The sequence below is a fragment of the Plutella xylostella genome, chromosome 30 (genome assembly GCF_932276165.1).
Source record: "Plutella xylostella chromosome 30, ilPluXylo3.1, whole genome shotgun sequence".
In the NCBI taxonomy this organism is placed as follows: domain Eukaryota; kingdom Metazoa; phylum Arthropoda; class Insecta; order Lepidoptera; family Plutellidae; genus Plutella; species Plutella xylostella.
In genome coordinates this window covers 4,372,513-4,399,004 of record NC_064010.1, presented here as the reverse complement: position 1 = coordinate 4,399,004, position 26,492 = coordinate 4,372,513, and the positions used below count along the sequence as shown (strand labels likewise).

The 26,492-nt window shown below is 41.0% G+C and overlaps 2 protein-coding genes across 5 annotated transcripts in view; both read right to left on the bottom strand.

Moving 5' to 3' along the window:
- The window catches only part of LOC105398255 (choline/ethanolamine kinase), a 35,063-nt gene extending 24,413 nt beyond the window's left edge, over positions 1 to 10,650 (bottom strand). For 2 of the 4 annotated variants that reach the window (XR_007268082.1, XM_048631982.1), the window contains exon 1: positions 9,098 to 9,337. Coding sequence is in view for 3 of the 4 variants with exons in the window: in XM_048631982.1 (XP_048487939.1) it covers positions 9,098 to 9,181 (84 nt within the window). In the remaining variant the exon portion in view is untranslated. Of the gene's footprint in view, positions 1 to 9,097; positions 9,338 to 10,497 lie in introns of those variants that run through there. The other 2 variants (XM_048631981.1, XM_048631980.1) reach the window with 2 other exon arrangements.
- Positions 10,651 to 19,789: 9,139 nt separating this feature from the next.
- Positions 19,790 to 25,536, bottom strand: LOC105398254 (carcinine transporter). The gene is made up of 11 exons (XM_038121471.2): positions 25,004 to 25,536; positions 24,098 to 24,287; positions 23,557 to 23,686; positions 22,942 to 23,070; positions 21,966 to 22,158; positions 21,708 to 21,813; positions 21,175 to 21,413; positions 20,937 to 21,016; positions 20,437 to 20,612; positions 20,034 to 20,203; positions 19,790 to 19,927 (listed from the first exon to the last, which is right to left on the bottom strand). The coding sequence occupies exons 1-11, from the start codon at positions 25,231 to 25,233 to the stop codon at positions 19,891 to 19,893; spliced, it is 1,680 nt and encodes a 559-aa protein (XP_037977399.2). The 5' UTR covers positions 25,234 to 25,536; the 3' UTR covers positions 19,790 to 19,890.
- Between the last annotated feature and the right edge of the window lie 956 nt (positions 25,537 to 26,492).

Genomic DNA, 26,492 nt, shown 5'->3' with positions numbered 1-26,492 from the left:
ACTACCGGCGGGAGGCTACGAAACATGCCTCCTGTGGAAGGAAGACGACCCTCGGCCACCCGACAACTACTCGAGTACAATGAAGCGACTCGAGTTACTCGAGAGAAAGCTGGACAAGAACGAAGCTATGAAGACGCGGTACAACGCACAGATGCAGGTGCTGCTCGACAGCGGCTACGCTGAGGAGGCGCCGCGTGAGAAGAACGAGAAGATCTGGTACCTGCCTCACTTCGCTGTCATCAACCCTCAGAAGCCGGAGAAACTGAGGATCGTCCACGACGCCGCCGCTCGAACGAGAGGGACAAGTCTCAACGACATGCTGCTGCCCGGCCCAGACCTCCTGCAGTCACTCCCGGGGGTCCTCATGCGGTTCCGGCAACATGCAGTGGCGGTGAGCGCGGACATAAAAGATATGTTCATGCGCGTTCACATCCGAGAAGAAGATCGCGACATGCAGCGCTTCCTATGGAGGGGAGATCGACGCGCCGGCCCGCCTACCGAGTATCGCATGAAGAGCGTTATATTCGGTGCGACTTCATCACCGTGTACGGCTATTTACGTGAAAAATAGCAACGCCGAGCGCTACAAGGACATCTACCCGGAGGCAGCCGAGGCCGTGGTGAGAAATCACTACGTGGACGACTACCTGGCGAGCTACGAAACAGAAGGAGAGGCGGTGCGCATCTCCACTGAAGTCAACAAGATACATCACTTCGCGAACTACGACCTGCAGAAGTGGACGTCGAACAGCCGCATCGTGCTCGCTCAGCTGTCGTCATCTGAAGCTGAAGACCCTAGACTGCTGCAACTGGACCCGGGGAAGCTGCTGGGCATGGTGTGGCACCCGGAGGACGACACGCTCTCCTTCAACTTGAACAAACATCGCATCCCCGAGGCAATACTGAGCGGCGAGCGCACACCTACGAAGAGAGAAGCGCTGCGGACAGTCATGTCGATCTACGACCCGCTCGGACTCGCCACGCCGGTCACCGTGCAAGCGAAGCGCATCCTGCAGGACGTCTGGCGCTCCGGCATCGACTGGGACGCGCAACTCGAAGACAACGAAGCTCGAGCATGGAGGAGCTGGATCGAGCACGCGCAACAGCTGCCGCGCCTCGCCGTGCCGCGCTGCTACGCCTCATACAGCGGCGCGGCCACCCGCGAGCTCCACGTCTTCGTCGACGCAAGTTCGTCTGCATATGCTGCTGTCGTCTACTGGAGGGTCGTCGATCAAGAGGGAAACACACACCTGTCACTCGTCAGCGGAAAAGCAAGAGTCGCACAGCTCAACAAGGTGGTCTCCATCCCGCGACTCGAACTGCAAGCGGCCGTGCTGGGATGCCGCCTCGCACAAGCCGCCATCGAAGAACACGACTTGAAGCCGAGTCGTCGAGTGTACTGGTCAGACTCAAGAACAGTACTCACGTGGCTACGAAATGGCCCACGTACCTACAAGCCGTTCGTAGCACACCGCGTGGCCGAGATAAGCGACACTACGAAAACAAAGGAGTGGCGCTGGGTACCTACAAAGGAGAACACAGCCGACGACGCAACGCGCGACACGCCCTCGGACTTCAACTCAAATCACCGGTGGTACCGCGGCCCCGCTTTCCTATACCTACCGGAGGAGCACTGGCCGCGAGAAGAGAAGATCATCGAAGAAGACACGGGGGAAGAGCGAACACTCGTCACTGTCGCCGCCACACGCTTGTCTGAGGCCCTGCCAGACATAACTCGCTTCAGTAACTTCATGCGAGTTATTCGAGCGACGGCACGGGTACTACAATTCATCGAGCTACTACGTGCGAAGAAACAAACAGTGCTGCATAAGCGCACTAAGAAGAATGAAGAGGCCGACCCTGCGTGGACAAGTACTACGCCGAGAACAGCTACGCGGGCCGCTACGCCCGCCGTGAAGACAGCTGTGCGGAAGTACCTACTTCTCAGCGCTCGGCACATGCACTGCGCGCGTCAACTGTGGATACGCTCGCAACAACAAGAAAACTTCGCTGAAGAAATAGCTGCGCTACAGAAAAGCGTCGCTATACCTACTACGAGTCGACTGCACAACTTATCAGTCATACTCGACGAAGAGAAGATCATCAGACTACGTTCAAGAATAGCGACTGCCGCCGACATCACCTCATCGCAACGTGAACCGGCAGTACTCGACGGCAATCATCGGTGGACCCGACTGTACATCGCTTGGGTACACAAACAGCTTCACCACGGCGGGTTCGAGACAACTGCGAATGAAGTCCGGCAACACTACTGGGTGCTGAGACTACGACACGCCGTGCGCAGCGAAGTGAAGCAATGCCTGGCCTGCCGCATACGGAAGGCCACACCTGCGCAGCCGTCGACGGGCAACCATCCACATACACGGCTCGCGCATCATCAGAGGCCGTTCACCTACACCGGACTCGACTACTTTGGCCCTCTCATGGTCACTGTGGGTCGTACGAAGCAGAAGAGGTACGGCGTGCTGTTCACGTGCCTCACCACTCGAGCAGTACACCTCGAGGTCGCCGGCAGCCTGAGCACGGACTCGGCTATCATGGCGCTGCGACGGTTCATCGCGCGGCGCAACTGTCCCTCCGAGCTTCACTCCGACAACGGGACCAACCTGCGGGGCGCCGACGTCGAGTTGAAGAAAGCAGCGCTGGCGGCCATGGAGGAGGAGGCGTCGGTGCGCTTCATCCAGTGGCGGTACATCCCTCCGAGCGCGCCATTCATGGGAGGCGCGTGGGAACGGCTGGTGCGGAGCGTCAAGAACGCGCTGCAAGTCACACTGCACGAGCGCGCGCCGAAAGAAGAGGTCCTCGCTACACTACTGGTCGAGGCGGAGCACACCATCAACAGTCGGCCACTCACCCACGTGTCGACCTCTGCAGACGACGAGGAAGCCCTCACGCCGAACCACTTCCTGCTGGGCGCGCCGTCACGAGTGCCGCTGCCGGGAGCCTTCACCGAGGACGACGAGGCCGGCCGCAAGGACTGGAGGAAGAGTCAACGCCTGGCAGACATGTTCTGGGCGCGCTGGGTACGAGAATACCTACCGGAGCTGCAACACCGGCGGGAGCCCCGAGCCACCAACGGGGCCATCAAGAAGGACGACCTCGTGCTCATCGCGGACGGGACTCTACCACGGAACTGCTGGCCACGCGGAGTCGTCGTGTCTACCTACCCCGGTCCAGACGGCGAGGTGCGAACAGTCGACGTGCGCACCAACAGAGGGGTACTCCGGCGGCCTACGAAGAAATTGGTCATTCTGCCAGTCAACACTTGAACGCGCAAGATTCCAGCTACAAGAGCTGCGGCGGGAGAGATGTTCAAGACTGTTTAGATTAGTTGATTATTTAATTGTTTATAATTATTTGTCTAAGTTTAATAAAGTTTATTTGGTTATGTCTATAGGTAGGTAGAGATCTAACATAGTTATTGTTTGTAGTAGGTATAATATCTGGTAATAGTTTAATAGTTTGTAAATATACCTAGTATAAGTTGTTTATTAATAAATAAACTATGAGGCTTGTTAGGCGCGATAATAGATAATAGATAGTACCAATGAGGGCGCTTATGGTGCAAAGCGCTCTGATTGGTCGACGCATTTCTTGCCCCGCCTCCCACCGGCCGCGCGGCGGAGAGCGCATTTAAATATAGGCGGTCCGGGCCGCCTCGATCATTCCGCTCGCAGCCTCCAAGAAGCAAAGAAGCCTCCTAATAATAGAAGAAAAAAGCCTTCTCATTTCAAGCACCTGCCCTGCCCTACAAGAAAGAAGAATCCCTGCTTGCTCTTCGATCAGCTTCACAAACGATTTTCACAAACGATTTTAATGTGACGTGCTAGATCGAAGGGGTGCGTCACACATTTTATGTAAAATTCATAAAATATACTATAATATGACATATATTCTCTGTGCTGAATTACACAACACCGGCAAAACACTTAGCACCAAAATATAAACATAGGCGTGTGCGGTTAGGTGCACATGTTGGTCAGCTAAGCGTCTCCCTACATAGCGCCAATAATAATAACGCAGTCAAAACTCCTTCCACCAAAACCTAAACATAGAGCGTCTCCCCATGTAGCCCTGCTTCGCTTTTGCTGAACATGTGCACTTAACCGCTCCTCCTCGCTTTTCTCGTCATCGCACCTATCTTTAGGTTATGGTGCTAGAGGTTTTGATGGTGTTGTGTAATTTAACACACATTATGTGATATGATATTTTATGAACTTTATGCTAAATCATAGTATATTTTAATTGGTATAATAATATGAAATGTACATGTTGTCATCATCAGCCTATAATCATCCAATGCTGGACATAGGCCTCTCCCAAGGAGCGCCACAACACTCGGTCCTCGGTCTTCCGAATCCAGCCACTACCGGCTACCTGCCTATACTTGCATATTTTGACAGCTATGTTGTTAACCTTAGTCCTCTGACGTATAACTTCTTTTCTGATACCATCCATTAGAGAAACCCCAAGCATAGCTCTCTCCATAGCACGCTGAGTGACTTTAAATCGGTGGACCAGTCCCACCATCAGTGTCCAGGTCTCTGCACCGGGTTCCCCTCATCTCGCCTAATCTTTATTATCCTAAACTCATTTCGCATTACTCGTAAGGTCTAAACTTTTTTGGTAGAATCATCACTTTGCCAAGACTTATGTGGCATAAGACTCGTTTCGTCTAAAACTCTTTTGGCACAAACTTGAAACATCTAAGTCTCGTTTGCTTAAATTGTTCGTATTGGTATAATCTTGTTTCTCTTAATATTATCTTAATAAATACTATATTCAGTATGTTTTAAATGTACAAATTGTGGTATTTTTCTCCTACATCCCGAAAATCACGATATTGAATGATCAAAATATCGAAAGTGAATGACCATTATAATTATTACAATCGCCATTAAAAACCATGGCATCGAAACCTAAAGGTAGGTGCGACGACGAGCAAAGCGAGGAGGAGCATGTTAGGTGCACATGTTCGTCGAAAGCAAAGCGGAGCGCAGCGAAGCGTTACCCACATAGCGGAAAATTAAATACCTAATGCAAGGCACCAGTTTGCGCTATATAGGGAGACGCTTCGTCAAAGTTAAAGCCAAATGAATATTAGTAGTTTTTATAAGCTATGCCATAGTATTGTTAGGCTATTTGAGATTTGACCATACCGTTATTAGGCTAAATAAGATAATGCGAAATAACTTTTTACTAAACGAGATTTATGCCAATAATGCCATACAATTTTCGGCGAAACGAGACTTTGATCAAACGTTACTATGCAATACGAGATTAGGCAAATAAATCTTAGGCCAAAAAATGTAGAACCCTCTGCACCATATGTCATAACTGGCAGGGCGCAATAGTTGAAGACTGTTGGATGCGCCTTTCAGCCTCCTTGTCGAAGTTGCTTCTGCCTAGCCGAATAGTCTGCCTCAGGTAGTCATATTATTGCACAACTTCGATAGTTGTCTCACGAACGATCACCGGCTCCGGTTTTATGTGAACATTGTACATGACTTTTGTCTTGCCCAAGTTCATACGGAGGCCTACACGTTGCAAGCAGCATTAAGGCCACTTAGCATCCAGATGAGTTCCTGCAGAGATGTATGTTCTATTATATTCTATTCTACTATCTGTGGGAGGTGTAAGTACCTGCACCTGGCTCTCTCGAATGGGACCTTTGTGCAATGTGCATATCCCCAAGGTCTAAGCTGCTGCCTTTCTAAGCTTGGACCATTTCCCACCACGCTGGTCCACAGCGAGTTGGTGGGTTCACATATTATCTAGATGTGCTAAATCTATAGGTAGATATGCAGGGTTCTTCACGATGTTTTCCTTTACCGTAAGAGCGATGGTATACATTGTATTTAAATTCAAAGGAACACATTGGTACATGTCAGCGCCGGAATTCGCACCCGCATTATTGGAGTGGGAAGCGGGCGCTTACCCGACTGAGCTACCACCGGTCATATTTATACATAACGTTCATTATAATTATGTTGTGGTTGTTATTATTAATGTAATATTATATATTTCGTTTTTATACATCGCGATACGCACCTGTTTTAACGCACTGCAAAAAGAGGTAATTTGACTAGTTCTTTAGGTAATGTCAGTGATCGGTATTACCTGTATTACAGGTAAAAGATATGTTACTTTGCCTAATCATACATACCACGGCGATGAAAACATAAGTCACGGAAATGAATAACCTGGCCACGGAAATGAATAACATAACCACGGCAATGAATACAAATTATTTTACAAGACATGGCAATGAATTTTTTTTCATTGCCGTGGCTTTTTTTTCATTGCCATAGCAAATATTGGCCACGGAAGCCACGGAAATGAAAGCATGGCGATGAAAATCAAGGCATTAAATATAAATAACTAAAAAAGTATTAACTATTCGAAGAAGTAAACACTTTATAAGGTAAATATTTTCAAAAAGCTTTCTTTTGAATGCTTACTCCAGAAGACAAACTTAATTTTATAGAAGTTATATCTATCCACGGCAATGAAAGAAAAAATGTCCAGTCCCCAAAATTTTTACTGATTTTCACTATAGCGCATAAACGCGGGCACCAGTGTACCTCCTTCCACGTCGAGCAGTTAGGCGACACTTGTAAGAAACGATTAGCGCACTGAGGGGGGCACCCACGTTCATAGGTAAAACAATAGCCTTGATCATGTTTAGGACACGGCAATGAACAGAAGTTCTGGGACACATGAATTTTCACTTACCGTTCGTTATATTCTTTATATATTTCAATAAATGTATTCCGTGACAATACTTTAACTATTAATGTATCAAATGAAACTAAGTTTAACTATCAATACTCAATATTTTTTCATCAATGAAGAATAATACAAAACGTGTTAACGTGGGGACAGACACGGTAATGAAAGATTTGGGGGTTTAATATTTTTTTTTTAATTATCCATTAATCCTATTAATAAAATATTTAGTGCTACACATAGATAACTATTTCACTTAACCGGAAAAAAACATTAGAAAATTATAACTTGGTTTTTTAGTACCGATTTCATTGATGCCACGCAATTTTTGGCCGCGGGAAATTCACCCAGAACAAAAGTTGTTCAGAATGACCCCTTGAGTCATCCCCTTTTGGCTTAGTATAGCCCTTTTGCGACACTATGTATTTACTTTGCTTTGTCGTCGGGGTTCAGTTGGCTGGAGGATGCCCGAAACTTATTATCTCCACTTTAATACTTTTAGTTACCTTTCTACAAGTAAATACCACATTTGTTTGAGAAAGCTAATCGGGTTCCGAGACTTCCGAGTATAGAGTAAAGTGGCACCCCTATTAATTTCTACTCTTTCCTGGTGCCTACCAGTGTAAGTAAGAATTATACTTACTTACCCTAAAATCACCCAAAATGTACTTGAACATAATTGTCAATAAAGTTGGCGAGTAAAAGTTTATCGACCCACTGTGCAAACTTACATGTGTGCGTGTCACTGCCTGTGCTGTGTGAAGAGCATTGAAAACCCAAAATTGGCGCGGCACGTCACCCTGTACAGGCCCTTAAGCAGCACCGTTCACCTGTCAAATCTGACATAACTTGTATGGAACTGATAGAGATTTGATTTATATTAAGGATTGTTAATTGCTAATGTTTGGTGGATATACGGTAGCAGATCTGCCGAAGGATCAACAACTGCTGGCTAAGTTTAATTCTCAAGGTTCTTCTTAGTGTTTTGGTGACAAATACTTAGAGAGATGTATTGGTTTGTCACTGTGATGAAAGCATTAGCCAGTCATCATAGCTTCAACTGTTTGCTGCCGGGGCTGGTCCCAACACATTAGAATAGAATAGAATACTCTTTATTTTGCACCATCAAAGAAAACATTACATTATGACACCTTATTAATAAAATAGTACAAGAAGGCGGTCTTATTAAAGCAATCTCTACCAAAAACCTTTGGATGGAACCAACAATTTTAACACAATTAAGGAGTAGAGGTGCAAGGTAACTTATAAATACACGCACTCACACCTTGTACTAATGTACTCCCTTGCGGGGTAGGCAGAGGTGCATTGCTGCACCCACTTTTCGCCAGAGTGATAAGGTAACTTAAACAGTGCATACTATAGTATAGACTAAATAAATAAAACAACACAATATAAAAACTATACCTTTAATAAACTTACATATTATATATAAACTTATTTACTCATAAGGAAAATAGTTGGGAGGTTGGAATGCTATAGATTGCGTCCAGTGGCGTGCTTTGGGAGAGGCCTACATCCAGCAGTGGACTGCTATAGGCTGATGATGATGATGATGAAGTTGAGAAGTCACTTGGGGAGGCTGCTTTCATGCACGGGAAGGTTTAAAAGGTAAGAAGGGTAAGAGACGGTATGAAATTTGTCAGGCCAGATAGTATTTAATAAAAATATCTGTTCTGTACTTGTAGTGGCTCTTACTTTACTATGTGGTTGTCTGGAAAAGATTACTTTTAGTGATAAGGCTGCCAGTTGTGCTATTTATTTTCTGTTCTTTTTTGTTAAACTGTTTCTGTTTGTGTGCAATAAAGAGTATTTTATCTTTATCATTAATAACTGTAAAGAAATATACTTTGTCATAGGTATATGGGGTTTAACAGAATGGTCAAAAGTGTAGGTATGATAATGGCCAAAAGTGTACAATGAGTAAAGATAAAAGACTGATTTGTTAGCCATTTGTCTAGTTACCATTTGGTCCCATATGTAGTTGGTTAACAAATCAAAAGACTATGGTGAAACTTCAGGAGAGATGTCTATATTCAGCAGGCCTCTTCTTCAACTAATACACAGCAAAATATAATAATTTATACTTATAGTACTTCTGTGTAAAGCTAACTGACTTCATCCCAAATAAAAATCATATTTACAGTTACATTAATCACCTTCATTTTCATTTGGACGATAATTACGTAAATAATGTATTTAACAAGCAGTAGAGAAGCTAAATCAAGGCTACTTTCGGCAAATTGTGATAAGATCAAATTGTTATCAAGGTGTGAAAAACCAGAAAATAAAAGTCTTCTAGAAATAACGGTTTCTTCGAATTAACTCACCAAAATTGAGTTGTTGTTCATGTTCTTAAATATCTTATAACACTCTTGTGCCCTTTTTAATACGTTTTTAATAGAAAAAGACATTAACTTTTATGAAATTTAATGTATTTTCACAGACGACGGGCGGGCACTTTGTATTTCGCGGTTGACAGTTTTTTTTTTCAGGGTATTGATTTTGACGTGGGCTGAAATAGTGTTGCCCACGCAATCATACAAAACTCCCTAATATTCTAGGCGGTTCATGTTAAAGTTTGTAACTGTATAATTTGAGTTATTTGTGTATTGTGAAAATAAATATTATACCTACATTTGTTTTGAAGAGATAAAGAGCACTGTTATGATTATTGTGAATGTGGGAATAATAACAAGTCCTTTATCATTTGGAGTCATTGAACATTGCAGGAATTGTTTGAGCCAGGGTTTAAGTTTATTTATTTAGGTGAAAATATTTAAATGAAAAATATTTATTTAAAATTTAAGATTACGATACAAAAAGTATAGGTTGCAGTGTTTGGTAACAATTTAAAGGTGGTTATATAGCAAGGGCTACCACACTAGGCTAGGCCTGTGTCGTGGACAGCCAGTAAACAGTTTAACAATTTGTTTAAATATAATCAGGTGGCGTAGTTTGACAATTTGAAATTTAAATTATACAAAAACAAACTTTACATTTATTACGATGCATGTCTTCGAACGTAAAAAAGTTAATAAATTAGGAAACAAAAACAAAAATAAAATAAAAACAGTTTCTCAATTTAAGTAAAAATGTTCTTAAAAACTATAAAAACAAAACCTTAAGTAGGTAAAACTAAAAATTAGTGCAATATTTTAAAAATAATCAATGTAGTTAAAATTATAAATCAGAGTGTGATGTGGATACCTAATTGAAAAATAAAATAAAATAAAATAATGTTGAAGTTATATCGTATTTGTATAATATATATAATTATGTATGTATAATAACAATAAAAATACAGTCCAGTACAGTCCAGTAGGTACTTACCTACCTTTATTTAAAAAACAAGGAAATGGGATTATATCGAAAACTATGTATGAATTTCTTTCTAAACTACAACAAATCCTCTAATTGCATCAGTAAGTGAAAAATATCATAACATTGTGATTCACCTTACCTTTTCACTAATTATACCAACTAATTATACGTTGCTAAGTACTTACGCCTTTTACCTGATGTTTTAGAATGGTACTAATTCACAACATCCTGTTTGCGAAAACCGAGCACCTCGTATGAAAGTTCCATACTTAACTAACGTACTGTATTTTTATTGTTATAGTTAGCTATCTCCAACCAATACGTCACCGGTGGTGCGATCGTATGATCTCCAGAAAAAAATAACTACCGATAACAAAGCTGATGAAACATAACAAAAATAATTTACCTTAGCCATGCTTAAATCACTTGTGTATTCACTGTCAAGATAAGGGTTCTATTTTTTTAATTCAATTAGAAAACACTGTAACGTTACAACGTGGATAGTACGTCTGCACCTCACAAGCTAAAAATACAAACTGTACGAAAAATTGACAGCCCGAGCCGAGTAGAAATCCGATAGGATGGCGAATAGCGTTTCAATGTGTAAGAGTGAGATAGACAATACGATTTTGCACGAAGTTCCACGTAGTTGATCGAAGAGCTACCCTTAAAATGTGCACTGCAATTTGCATGCCTTGTGAACGTAAAAACATGGAAATACTGAGTATATTTTGTGGTACTTTGATTTGTTTTGTACTTGTGGGATGTGAGCTAACTTGTTTTGCAGAAGAAAGAAAAAAGCTGTTGTGATAAAAAATATTGTCTATTGTGACTATGTGTGATAAATTAAATTTCTGTTCATTATCTATCCTAGGTATTTCAAATAATTTTAATTGCTTAGTTATCTACAGACTTATCGAAGTGACAATACAGGTAGGTAATTAAAACATTATTTAAAATACTCAGTAAGTACTCAATACTAGTCAATACTCAATCTTTTATTGCATCCACAAGTCATTTTTACAGGTACTAACTTCCTACATGAATATCTGTAGTAGTTCAATTTGTAGTGTGAGATAATTATTGTGAGCTAACGTATTTACCTGAAAAACGTTAATGTGACTGTTGATTATTATATATTTACGCTGATTTTTTAAAATATAATATAAGGGGGTATCTACTATCTACAGACTGAAATAAAAATACTTGGATCATTATGGGTTGATTAGGTAATTACTTACTTTACTACTTAATTTATAAAAAAAAACAAACATTCACACCTTGTACTAATGTACTCCATTGAGGGGTAGGCAGAGGTGCATTGCTGCACCCACTTTTCGCCAGTGTTATGTTAGTCACAATGTAATAGGGGGCGCGCCTATTGCCATTTTACGGGCACATCCAAGACCCGAGAAAAAATATCTGCCCCAGCCGGGAATCGAACCCGGGACCTTCGGCTCAGTAGCCATTCGGTCGTCTTCTTAATTTATTTATGTCATTAATCTAAGTATCTAATTAGGTATAATAATTATTATTACCTAAATGTCCATTAGGTAGTCATCTGAGTCCAGAGTTAAGTTAACTACCTACATGGGTAAAAACTAAATCATCATCTAACGGAGGAGGCATAGCACGGCGAATTCTTTTAAAAACTAAATACATATCTAATTAACCAATGGAATCTTTTGAATGAGTGTTGAATTTTTGATATACATAAATAGCTACACCGGAAATCCCCGGAAAACGTAGCAGGTTGATAAGCAAGTAATGTTTACTAAATCGTTATTTTTTAATTTCCACCACTTCGTACGAGTAGTTAGGTAGGTCTATGTATTTTTTTTTATTTATCTATATTATGTAGTCTGAGCCTATCTGAAACCTAGTTAAACATTGTGAGATATGGCGTTTCGACTTTCTCCGTGTTCGGCATCATAAGGGTCACAGTGACAGTTAAATAAAGTCAATTTTTCTCTCCACCTTTAGTTTGCAAGGTGCGGGTGCCTATATAAATAGAGTGAGTCGCCCGCGCGCCTCAGTTGGTTTTTGATTTTTGAAGTGAACACTTCGGCAAAATGGCTCTATGTAGCCACGGTTCTCGTCGGCTTCGCTCCGACGGGGAAAAATATAAAATTGAATTTGCGGAGTCCTCGCTACCGGGAGCTGTAGCGTGATGCGGACCAGGCGGCGCGGGGCCTGCCGGCTGCTGCGCACGCAGCCATTGCTGAGGGTTTCGCAACGAAGGTTTGAGTTGATAAGCCGTGAGTAAAATGCTATTATTTACTGCTTTTAAAAGCTCAGCCACTGGTCATAATGCTCCGGCGCTTGGGGTTTTTATCCCACGCAGTAGGGTCCGATTCAATAGTCGTGGTGATGATTGATCACATATTCCGGTCCTACTAGTGGCGCTTGAGCTAGATACTTACATTAATGACCGCTTTAAGTAAAGCATATGTTAATTTTATACAGGAAAAAAATAATAAAAATATATTTTTCTACCCTCAATTTCTAATATTTTTAGATAACAGTTGATAAAAACTTTGCTATTACAATAATGCACTTGATTATAGCTTATGTAAGGCTTTACAAAGAGGAGCTTTCCAGGACCGTCATTGGATTTTTTACAGGAAGCACGTGGCTCCGAGTTTCAGTATGTTGGGACATTGTGGCATGTGCGGCGAGTAATGTGATCCGCCGGTACCTACCCGCTGAGGGTAGGCAGGCCGATTCGGTGAAATTGAAGTTTCGTGTAACCTGCACCCGGCCCTGTGCTCCCGGGCTGGCCGCCGTCTCGTGGCACCTGCATCGCAGCGTACACCCGGCCCTGCGCTCCTGCCCTGGCCACCGGTTCGTGCCACTTGCATCGCAGCATACACCCGGCCCTGTGCTCCTGCGCTGGCCGCCGTCTCGTGCCACCTGCATCGCAGCGTACACCCGGCCCTGCGCTCCTGCCCTGGCCACCGGTTCGTGCCACCTGCATCGCAGCATACACCCGGCCCTGTGCTCCTGCGCTGGCCGCCGTCTCGTGCCACCTGCATCGCAGCGTACACCCGGTCCTGGCCCTAGCCACCGGTTTGTGGTACCTGCATCGCTGAATAGACCCAGCCATGCACTCCTGCCCTGGCGGCTGTACACCCGGTCCTGGCCCTGGCCACCGGTTTGTGCTACCTGCATCGCTGCATAGACCCAGCCATGTACTCCTGCCCTGGCGGCTGTGTTGTCCCACCTGCATCGCTGCGCACACCTGGCACTCCTGTTCTGGTTGCCAGATCGAAACGCCCCCTGTCTGGGAAGAGATTTTATGCTCAGTGGAACCGCCTGCACTATTGCTAGCACGGTCATCATCATCATCAGCCATCATTACGAGTGACTTATTTAGAAGGTATCGAGTAACGTGCGCTATTCATCAGTGATTTTGGCATATGCAGACGAACGTTTACTGCCAAGGTTGGTCATGTTAGCCATACAAGGGCACACCAACGAAGCCTGAGTAACCACCTGCAGTCGCCGTAGCCGCATCGGCATGGATGACGACAAATCGGGTAACGTGCACCGCTTCTAAAAGTGTTATAGCACTTCAATTTGATGCCTCCGCTAAGGTAGGGTATTCTATTAAAGCAGCTTTCTTCTGAACTGCCCAAAGTGACCTGTAGACTGCTCCTGGGGATAGTTGTGCAATCAATTTTTTATTTCGATGTCTCTGCTGAAGAAACTGTCTAATGCAGCTTTTGTTCTAAACTGCCTAAAGATCATTGGACTGCTCATGGGAATGATGACGCACGGTAAGTACAGGATCGTTACTCTATACTGATGAGAAACGAACGAACGAGAGCTGTCGTGCAATCGGCACGTTTAATACATACAAACAGATAGAGCGGCTCGCGTCGCAGTGCACTGAAAGTTCGTTTTTCGTCATATAAAGTGACTCCCCAGACACTATCTTAAGTGTCATGACACATCGGCAGATTCCAGCTTTGAGTCTTTTCTTTTCTCGGCTGTGAGCAAAGTGAATCCCACGGGCGAGTGTTCAACCTGAAAGCACTGAGCTAATTCCTGATTTCGTGAAAGTCGCTGTTGCTATACCATACCGCTTCACAAGTTACCGAATTTATTATGATCCTACTGTCGGGTGATCATGATCAGAGTGTCATCGCGGTTTCTGAGTGACACCATATAAGCTGTCTTCCTTAAGTCCCAGTGGATTGTGAGTGTGTGTCCGAGCTCTTTGTTGAAAAATGCGTGAACCTCCTACGCAGCAGCTGTCTACTAGTTGTGTATCGAATAAATCGAGTAACGGTGCTCTTGCACGAGACGACTACCTTTTGGTAAAATTATAACTTCCACTATTCTGGGAACATGCATATACCTACTGTGTACTGTGTATCACATCACGTGTAGCCGTAGCCCAACTCAATTTACTGGGCTAGATAATAAACAATGGCAGTCGTCATTAAATTTCTATGAATTTCGAAGGTCATCATTTGGAGCACAATTCAAAGGGTGAAAGTACCTATTCATGCCTGAACGGCTTCTCTAATGAAAATGTATTTTTAATTCGATTCTGGCGCAAACGTTTCATAACTATTTTTCAACACTGTATCTGCTGAAACTACTTAGACTGACTGGTTAAGATGCAGACGTGCCGTTTTCACAATTCCATTTTGAGTAATCTGTTTTATGGATCTTTCAGTTAGTTACGTAACTAGTTACTTACCAAGTAAAAAATTACTTGTGTCATGCTCGTACTCGCATCTCATTTAGGAGCTCTCTGGCCTCTAGCTGAAGGCTAGAACTGGTATATATATCTACTAAGCTAGTACAGAGTTATAACCGGGCAGCGGTGACGTGGTAGCTGCTTGTTTTATTAGAGTTTGCCGAAAACTTTCTAAATAAGTAATAATTATTAGTCATAATATTAACTCTTCGCAGTTCTTTCAGAATGCAATACGGTCGCTGAAGTAGGTAACCTTCCTTAGCTGGACAACAACAACAAACCTTTTTGTTTTAAAGAGTGTCACAGTTATTCGCCTTTCCACTGTCATATCGATGTCCAAGGACTTTTTCTTGGGTATAGCTAACTACCTAAGTTTACCTATAGATAGCCGCAAGCTATCTGCTGTTGGCGAACTGTCAGTTCTGATTGATAAGTCAGGCTCGAGGTGGCTCGTCCAACTGTCCATGTTCCCGCCACCATGATTGTTGCTTCCACAGCTTAGAGAGTCTATGTTGGCTGTCGTTGCATCAGGTCTGATCAGGTACAACTAACATCTTTACGTACCATCTTTATTTAATCGAGCTATTTTATTTTGTTTTATCTAGGTCGACTTAATGGTTTCAAAATCGAACCTACAACAATGTAAGTGGGTACCTACCTACGTACCTTTCAAGTTGCAACAAGGCGAAGCCTTAAGGTTTTGGCCGAGACGTGCCCTTAGTGTTGACGAACCTACCTAAAGGTGACCTTGTTAATGTTTTTCATATGAAGTACTGAACATTTTACTTATCCTGGTGGCATGACTGATCATTTACTTACCCAGTTAAGACATGTTAGTCGGGTTTCATTTATCAACTATTATAATTGTTATTGTTGTGTTAATCAATCTTTATTAATTGATGTCATCTACCAAGGAATGCTGCCAGAGCTCATAATATTCACACATGATGATACAGAATGATAGTAGCCCACAAAATCGGTGCAAAGGCTTATAAAATAACTTTCCTTCCTAGTAGGACTGCACAGGAACTCGTTAACCGCCGAGTTAGTTAGAATACAAAATTAGACTGTGTGTTACTTGTCAATCTAGAATATGAATATTGTTACCTGCATCATGTTTTGAAAAACTGAATACTTAGTTATCCGCCAGTGTCACAGCCTTCATCTAATCATTTCCAGTAGCTGATGAGGCTGAGATATTTAGTAAAATTATCTTCCCTTCAAGCACCACTCCTCGTTCCAAGGACTATATGCCGCGCCAGGTGTTGCAGGCCGTGTCGTCGTACGGGGCTGACTGAGCAGGTCCTCGAGGCTCCAGGGTCGGCTGCTGCATTTCTGAGGTCAGTCCAGAATTACATACCCTAGTCAGCATGTGCTGACCTGAGCCCCAGCGGCCTGGATCGATATTCTACACTTTACAGCTTTTAAATATTGTTGCAAAGTATTTCACTGGTTCCATCCATTCGGCTAGTGTATGTTAAAAATATTGCCTTGACAATAACAAGATTTTGATCAATAATTACTTATAAGTATTGCTTTCGAAGAGGCACTGTGTGTATCCATATGTATAAATACCTACCTATATGTAGGTATAGGTACATACCTTCCATAACTTTCTGAAAAGTCAGGAATAATAAGGAAGTACTTAAGTCTTATGTATACTTATACCTTTCTTTTTAGTATATCTATTACCTAGAAATCTATGCATTATAAATTTATAGATTCAAATATTTCTCTACTGATATACTCATCAGTAGCTTATGGGTCACAGTTGGTTTTCTCTCCACCATGCGATAATAAACACATCTCACAATGTTTAACTAGGTTTCAGATAGGCTCAGACTACATAATAGACGCATTTTTCCTGAAATAAAAATGACATATTATGTATCTAGCCTATCTGAAACCTAGTCATTTCTGCATGGTGATATTACAACTGAGGCGCGCGGGCGACTCACTCTATTTATATAGGCACCCGCACCTTGCAAACTAAAGGTGGAGAGAAAAATTGACTTTATTTAACTGTCACTGTGACCCTTATGATGCCGAACACGGAGAAAGTCGAAACGCCATATCTCACAATGTTTAACTAGGTTTCAGATAGGCTAGATACATAATATGTCATTTTTATTTCAGGAAAAATGCGTCTATTTTTAAGCGTTCTACCCTTTAGTAATAATAATAATTTGTGGGGATATCTCACACACGGCCATCTACACAGGTACTTAGATACATATTAACACCCAAGACCTGCACAAATATCTGTCTGTTAACAAATACCTGTCTGTAAACAATTTTTTTCCCCGCCCAAGACTCAAACCCGGGACCTTCTTCATAGCAGTCAGGGTCTTACATATGGCAAGTAATTACTTATTTGTGTATTTAAAAGTTGTACGACCGATACTAAAAGCCTTTAAGTACCTACATGTTTACGGTCAATTGCCTACCTCGGAGATTCAAACATACTGTATGAATTAGAAAGATAAGTACTATAAGCGCAGCTTATCTGTCAAATTCAATCAAGTCATAAAACCATTAAGTGTAGTATTCTAGGTATTTGTAATCTCATTATATCGTCATATATTCTGGTAAATGGTAGAATCATATTTCTTTTATCTTATATGTATACCTAACTACATACGTACTGCTATAGTTACTGACCGATATCCATGCCTAGGCACTTCGTACGTACGGGATGTTAGTAGGTAGGTACTATGTACATAGTGACATAGTGATAATTATATGACCAATTTCAGTAATTGAATTTTTGGATGAGGCTCAATTTTTTATCTCTTTGGTGCCAATTTTTTTCTTGATTAACAAACACTGGAATTTTTAGCCGTTTTTCTAGTTTCGACATTAAATAATATTATTATGTATGTTTTACTAGGTAAGTATTCAGTTTAAGTAGTTAAGCATAGTTTAAATTATCTTAAATCATACTATCTACTTACATCATAAATGTAAAAATGTTAGTAACCTAGTAACCTAGGTATAGGTATAGTAAGCTATATTAATTTCAACTTACCTACGTTAATTTTTATGGCGAGGGGAGAGTATTTCGTGGTATACGCAATGCTACATGCAACACTAGCTCTGCACCATACTTACTACACTCACGGGCAATGAAAAGGTTCCCCCGAGAAAAGCACCAAATTACTTCTAAACGGAAAAGGCTAGTTAAATACCGTCTTCTGCAACATTGAAATACATTAACAGAGCATCAGGATATTACCAACTAAAATCTTATCGTAATACTTTGTTCCAATTTTAAATAAAATCATTTAAAAAATTGGGGTAGTTTGTTGTCGGCATTTTGTGAGTGGAACTTTTTCATTGCCCGGTAGTGTATTTTGAGTTTTCGCAGGTTTCACTGCTCGATCGCTAGTGCAAAACCTGCACTAAGCCCTCAAATAGGGCCCGTACTACAAGTTTTTGTTCTCAAATTATACCTATGTGTACCTATGGTAAATAAATGCAACTAGAAATGCAAAGTTTTTGGCTTGTCATAATTTTGGCTGCTGTAATAATAAACTGGATGATATTTGCGTTTCATATAAGTACTTACTATGATGGACTAAAGCAACTGTGATGACAGCATGTCATGATCTATTACATCTAAAGCGTGCCTGATAATTCTCACCACCACATATTTGTACTCTATTTTTAATGAAGTATTCATTAGGTATTTATATGTAAGTACTCTTTATGTGCTTGTGATAATACTGATAATAATATTAGCAAAGGTAGTTTCATAATTTCCTATAAGAATAGATAACCGTATCTACAAATCTACATTTTTTAAATAACTTTTAGATCTGATGCATAACAATAAAAATAAACATATGTACTTAATTTCTCAAAAATCTAAATGAATACACTCACAAGCAATCAAAAGTTCCTGTTACAATAGCAGCAAATTACAACTAAACGGAAAAGGCTAACTTGATGATGTCATCGAAACATTTATATCAAGATTTTGGCAACTTAAAACGTAAATCTTAAATTAAATGTTTTATTGGTGCCATTTGGGGTCGGAATTTTGTAATTGGAACTTTTTCATTGCTTGCAAATGTATTTCTATAATAATCCATCGTTGTTACTAGTGCAAAAGTCAATATTTCCTTAGACATAAGCCCAATATTTATTTAATTACTAAGGTAATTATTATCACAATTCCTTTCAATTTATATAAAAACATACATAAGTAAGATAAAAAGCTGTAAACAGCATTTGTGAGTAGTTATTTGTTGTTAGTAGGTTTGATAGTGCGTGTCGACTCGCAACATGCTCATTTTTTTGTAAGGTTTTACAATTATTTGTCACGTAGCTATGTGGACTTATATAGGTAGTACCTAACTTAGGTACTTAAAAAAATATATAACAAAAACTGTTTACCTAAACTTTTTATTTAAAAAAATTACCTAATGGTCATCCATTATCATCATCATCACGACCCATCACGTCCCCACTGCTGGGGCACGGGTCTGCTTCCAATGCAGGAAGAGTTTAAGCCTAGTCCACCACGCTGGCCTAGTGCGGGGTTTGGTGGATTATTATACCATTATTTAATTATACACCTAGTTATATTAATTTAAGAAACAAAGTAAAAAAGTAAGGCTTTATAAATAATAATTATCTACGATTAAAATTTCTTATATGTTGAATTTCCATATAGGGGGCACATCAAAGATTTGAGCAACACGAACCTAGGACCTCTACATTAATTTTAGTATACATACCTATCCGCTGCTCACCAGTCATAAAAATAATCGATTAGATAAAACTCCCTAAAACGGAGGAAAATTTTATAAGGAGTGTGGCAACATTTACAGCATTGGTATCAAAATCCAACAATGATTGTAAATAAATGAAATCATGTTCGTATTTCCAACAGTTGTTGAATTGAAAGGTACATAAATAAAAGGACCGTTTCGTTTTCGCATTTGCGTAAATTTTAATGTTATTTTTTCATTTGATAATTTCATAAAACATTTGTTTTCTGGATGTTAAAATCCTTGGCACTAATTTTTATAAGTTCGTTCAGCACATAAATATGTATATAGACGTTTTTTTATCACAACAGCATTATATTATGTTTTTCTCTGCCTTGGTATTCGGATTTCTGAAACAACAAAAAACAATCAAAACGCATACAACAACTTCCTTCTACTCAGCGCTAGATGGCATTAAACAGAATGGTGAGTGTGACCAGACTAAAAATACTTTACCTATTGCAGGGTGACTCCCAGAACGACTGATCGTTAATCATGGTCTCTGCATCATTGAAGGTTTGCGGCATGGTTCGCCCGCTGGTCTCAGCTATGAATAGAGCTATAACCACTCCTAATGCGGATATAGCACCTATTATTAGCTGAGGCAGATAAGGGTTTATGGTTTCCTGTAAAAATAAGTGCATTGGTTAATGAAAATACATAATAGCCTGAGAAAAATTTAACGTCAATATCTTCAAAAGATGAAAATTAAGTTGAAAAATATTGAAATGTGTGAAATGGCTTCGTTCGCTCTTGACGCCCTCTTCTATACAGCGTGGATGGAAGGGCGAAAGAGTAAGGTGCAGGGTAGGTAGAGTAAGGGAATATAATTGTACGTCAATTCAACATTACAACTCACCAAATAAATAACATAAGGCGACACAATGGTAGCCAGGAACCCACACATGTGGACGAAGGCGGCGCCCGCCCCTCGCACCTGGTTGGGCAGGATCTCCGGCGCCCATTGGATGACCCCGGTGGTGGACATGTTCGTCACGAACCTGGCTACCACGGCGCAGGCGAGAGAGGCTGTGCCTGGGAGAGGGGTTTCGGTGTTGTGATTATGGTTGAAATAACTATTAGGTGGAACATAAGATCGCATTGAGGGTTGTTCAGAAAATGCTATACGAATGCTTACAGTGAAGGATAACATTGTGAGGAAACGCAGTGCACATCTAGATTCTAGATGAGTAGGTAGGTTACGTTAGGCATACGGCCTGCCCGGTGGTCAGTCTAAGTTGGTTGTGGTAAGATAAGGAAGGGCGAGGACAGAGTGTTGTGGTCCTCTTTGATTGAAGGAAAAAACCGAAAATGAACTTTAAATAGTAATATGCTTTAGTATAGTTTTCGCCGTCTTACCTTTAGGTACATAAGCAGAGAGGATGCCGAAAATGCAAGCAATGAGGCAACACGTAGCTGTCATCCAGCGTCTGCCGAGCCTGAAATAAAACGTAGTTTATTTAAGTAACTAAGTAGTTACATACTATTTTATTACCGATACCAAACATTTTTAAGCAATTTCAATATGAAATTTCATTTCACATAAGTCTAGAAAACACAGCATAGTCAGACAAACAGTAATCAAACCAAAGCTCACCAATCCATAACGACAACGAGCAGCAAAATCGACGGCAACTCCGTCAGACTAGCAATAGTGAAGCTGATGAAGAAGTCAGCCCCAAGAGTGCCCACAATGCGGACCAGGCTGTCAAACACCAGGCTGACGATCATGTATTCCACACAGACCAGGATGAACTGTTTACGAAGTACGGGCCTTCGGAATACGTCGAGGAGGCTCAGTTGTTCTACTGCGTTTGCAGGCTTTGCGCGAGACGCCTGAGAAAATGGTATAGCAATGTATTGTTGCTGTGAGTTGGGTGAGATTAGTGTTTAGGACATTCGGGTATTTCAATTAGTTTGAGAATAAAAATGGTATTGTTGTTACGCACAAAACTCCATATTTAAGGATTTTTAATGCCTGGCAATACAACCAGGGGCCGGGATATTCTAATATAACAGTAGGTATAGTATAGGGCAGAGAAATCTGACCCCTCTCAGAAGCATTGTTAATATAAGAGGGGGGTCAGGTTTCTCTGCACATGGCCGTACGCTAAAATAGTTATATTTTACCCTGAAATCATCCAAAAGCTTCTCTGGAACAACTTTGCCATTCATATGTGCTATTCTGTTCAGCTTCTGAATCGCTTCTTCAACACGACCCTTTGATAGGAGCCATCTAAAAATAAATAAGATTTTAAAACAAGTATCTTAAAATTATGTTAGATTTATACAAAAAAAAAGTGTTAAAACAGGCAACATTATGAATTAGTTCTGCTACTCGCCGCAAGATGGCGCTAAACCTCAATTTTTCTTCCCCACGAAACTTACCTTGGACTTTCTGGTATAATAAAGGGCGTCAGGATGGCAAAGCCCAGGGGCACACTGAAGACCAGAGCCCCTATTCTCCAGTTGTTCGCCAGGAGAGCCAGCCACGGCAACGCACAGGAGGCAAGCGAGTAGAATAATGCGAAGGAAGTGTTGGCTACTGCCGTTCTATAGCGCGGGGCCGTGTATTCAAGGACTGAAAAAAAATATGAGTAGTTTAATGCCACTTTACAAATATTTGATAAATTATTACGTTTATAAGATTATTGACGACCGAATGGCGTAGTGGTTAGTGACCCTGACTACTGAGCCGATGGTCCCGGGTTCGATTCCCGGCTGGGGCAGATATTTGTTTAAACACAGATATTTGTTCTCGGGTCTTGGATGTGCCCGTAAAATGGCAATAGGCCCGCCCCCTATTACATTGGGACTAACACAACACTCTGGCGAAAAGTGGGTGCAGCAATGCACCTCTGCCTACCCCGCAAGGGAGTACATTAGTACAAGGCGTGAGTGCGTGTTTTTTTTTTTTTTTTTTTTTTTTTTATAAGATTATTTTCATGTGTTAAGTAAAGGATTGTGTCATGTGTTAAGTAAGTTTAGGATTGTTTTTTTCTGGCTGTTCCACCGAAGGAAGTAGGTAACTAGGGGGTCAATCATAATAATTATGTTCAATAGCCTCATCTCATAGTTTATAGGCAGTTCCTATCGAACCACAACACCAACACCACATCCTTGTTCCGAGCAGCAGTCTCGAAGGAAAGAATAAGCCAGATGATTGCCGACCTCCGATAGGAGATGGTACCCAAAGAAGAATCGGACCACATGCGAACCACTGATACAGACAGACAGAGTTATGGATCAGGCCCATGTGAAATACCGCCCATGGTAATCAATACTCAATCATTGATTGCATCCGGGTCTTTATAGACCCTGTCGGGCACAGCAGTGATGATGCCAAAATCCAAGTTAAACTCACCCAACAAGTAGATCATCATGACGCAGTTATCATACGCCATGCCAACAATGAAGCGGGTCGCGGTGAATGTCCAAAATGTGTTGGTGAATGAGCTGGCAATGCCTCCCACGCAGCCCAGGATATTGGAGCCTGTGGGAGAGGGGGATACTTAGTGAAGTATATGGGACCGTAATAACAAAGGGTAGTTCATGAAGGAGCAGGCCAGACATGCATAGTTCGTGAGCGTATGCAAGAGCAGTAGGTCTGTGCTAGCCTAATAGGCCCATCTGCTTCAGTAAATACTATTATCTTACAAATATTATAAATGCGAAAGTTTGCCAGTAAGTAGGTATGAATGTTAATCCTATCACGAGAAAACAGCCATCGATCATGTAACATCGCTTCAGTAAATCCTATTATCTCACTAATATTATAAATGCGAAAGTTTGCAAGTAAGTAGGTATGAATGTTACTCCTATCACCAGAAAACAGCCATCGATCATGTAACATCGCGACAATCAAATTTTTATGAATTTGGTAAGACAACACATCTCCTGGTGGATAGGCACCCTTAAGATGCCTTGCACCTGGGACCTATCCCAGTTTAAGAACTCACAAGTACTCCTAAGTACTTACAGACAGTGACGGGTATCCTGCCGAACCTATCCGAGATCCAGCCGAGGATGAGGCTGCCGACGACCGACCCCACGAAGAACACCGACTGTGCCGTCGCTTGCGAGTCGTTGTGGTCGCACACCCACGCCATCTAGTGAGGAGTAGCGGAACTTTTTATTATAGTGACAAACACCCCATCTAGTGAGGAGTGACGGAAATAGTTTATTAGGGTGTCGGGCAAACACGCCATCTAGTGAGGTGTAACGTGGTGGTGGTGAACATTTTATTAGGTTATCGATGATAAACACACCATCTAGTGAGGTGTGACGGAAATACGAGTAGTTTATAAGCGTGTATAACAAACACGTCATCTAGTGAGCTGTGACGACATGAAACATTATGCCCAGGACACTCTCATAACTAGGCAAATGTAGTGTAGGACGCCATCCGGCTAGATGCGGTGACGACTTAGTTGGCTGGTCATGATTGGATTCGTCTTTGGTTGAGGCATACATCCAGCAGTGGACTACTATAGGCTGATGATGATAACTCTCAAACTTACATCTACAGCTGTGGTGCGATATGGGATGTCTTTAAAATCGAACTCCCATCCATTTTGACATTTGACAGTCGGCGTTGACGGGTGCGGTGGGGTCAAGTTTGACAGGAGACTCGTGAAGTTGACATCGTAACTGTAACATCTGGAGTAGCCGTAGATACTGCTGCCATCTTGTGGTATGGCCAGGGAACGCCTGTAATATAAAATAATTTACCTAATGGAAGCTATAATCGATTTATTAGCGAAATAATAATAATAAATATATTTCTTTAAACAAAAAAATAATGTTTATAAGTATATTTCTTATTGAACTTAAAATTACAAGGCAATGAAACTACTTAAGCTCCCTAGCTCCCTGATGATGATGATTATGGACCTCATAATAATTCTTTTTAACTTAAGGCCATGGTGCTAAGGCCGACAACGGAAGTGTATCTTTACTAATTGTTTAATCGATAAATAATCCGTTAAATATGCCTTTATCAATCGGTATTTTATTTTTAAATGTACTTACGTAAATGCTAGTAAATATCATAGTTACATAGCAAAATTGCACTCTTTATTTTCATGAATTTAAAGATGGACTGTAAAATCCTGTCTCGTGGTCACTCGCGCATAAAGTTGTCCTACTAATGTGACCATGACTTAATTAATTTTTCTGATAAACTCCTGAGTGACTGAACAATTTATCAGTCACTCAGGAGACCAACACAGGTTACAGGGTAGAATTTTATCCGAGACGTCAGTGAAATCGTGTTACTGATTTAAATTTTCAGAGTTAAAGCCATTTTTCACAAATTTACAAAAAGTTGCAGAACTAAAGTTGTATACAATGACCAGTTGAGGCACGCCTTTGCGGTTTACTATAATATTTTTGCAACACCTGTATAAAATAAAAACATTACTAACCTTTCTAATGCAGTGAGATTCTCCAGTTCAGGTATCCAACACCAGTGCTCCTGAGGGGCCTCCGTCAGAAATATCTGGCCATACGACACGAACGCGAAATAAAAATAGAACGGCAAAGTCGACATAAACAGAAATACCTGATAAGGCCCAAATTCCCCCGCATAAGGCAAGAGATCATCAAAATCTATATCTTTTTCATCGACCTCTTTGGTCGTCTTTGAAACTGTCATGATTGCTAAATGTTACTGGCCACTGATAAAAGAATGAAAACGAACTGTCAAATCAGGCAGTTTAAAAGAGTCTCCCTTGCCTTTCCCCAATAAAAAAATATAAAATCCCGCGTATTTTTACATAGTGCTTCGAATCGTATCAAATTGACAACTAAACAAAAAATTATAACGTTAATTTTAACACTCACTTAGTTATAGGTAGTGCATAATAAAATGTATTAGTTTAGTCTTATCTAGTTTGCTTTGAGATAAAGTTAAAGGCGGTTTATTGCGGTGTTCTTAACTAAAAACTGTTAACAATCACAGCATCAAAATGGAATAGCGGTATTACCAACTTACTTTTAGAAGGCTGCCGTGAAACAATTGAGGAAATAATTTAAACATTGTGATTAATTAATGCGTCAATGTGAAATATTTGACAAACATACAGGTTGTTCTAAACGTTAGGAGAAATGGTAGATTTAAATCTATTTAAGTAGTGCTTATGTACACACGGCAACGTTAAATGGTTGGCAGGGCACACTAACGCAGGTAGTGTATGTGTGTGTCGGCGACGTTGACGTAATTATTTAGTTCTGGGCAACCCACACACGGATATTGTAAGCATGTAGTTGTGCCAGTGACAATGATTCTTTGTTTTTATGATATGAAGCAAAATTTTGCAAGGCATTGTAATTGATTGAATGGCTCAGTTGGTATGATACAAGACTTACATGTATCGGTATGGTGGTTCAAATCCCACTGAACTTACATTATTCCTTTTTTATTTTTTTTTATAATTTTAGTTTATTTTTAAGATGGTTAATAATAGTATTGTAGTATATACGAATAAAAGCAACACAGAAAGTAAATGAAACAAGTTATTAAGTGTTAAAATTACCAAATTTATTCTTGCCGTAACATAAACATTAAGGATGTTACGTTTTTGTTGTTTTTCGTTTTAAAACATAGTTGTAGTTTATATTAATAAGGGAAATTTTCAATTTGCAGTTTTAAATCATAATAAACATCAGACAAGGATAGACTGGCTGTTTTACTAAAGTAAATAGGCAAGTCATTAGTTATATGAATCAACATGTTAATTAGCTAGAAATAAGATAACTTATTCTCACCTCAGTAACAATAACATCATTAACACATTGGCTTACCCATAATTGTAAATAATGATAAGTATTTAACAAAATAACTAAAATCTTATACAAATGGAAAAATAAAAATTACTGAGCTAACCCCAATAACTATAATTTTCACCACTTTTT

Bases quoted from the DNA above. Each gene is read 5' to 3' on its own strand.
- LOC105398254 (XM_038121471.2), bottom strand. From the start codon at position 25,233: ATGACAGTTTCAAAGACGACCAAAGAGGTCGATGAAAAAGATATAGAT. The intron at 24,288-25,003 runs GTTAGTAATGTT...TTTATATTACAG, and splicing joins AATCTCACTGCATTAGAAAG to GCGTTCCCTGGCCATACCAC. The intron at 23,687-24,097 runs GTAAGTTTGAGA...ACTCCTCACTAG, and splicing joins ATCGCACCACAGCTGTAGAT to ATGGCGTGGGTGTGCGACCA.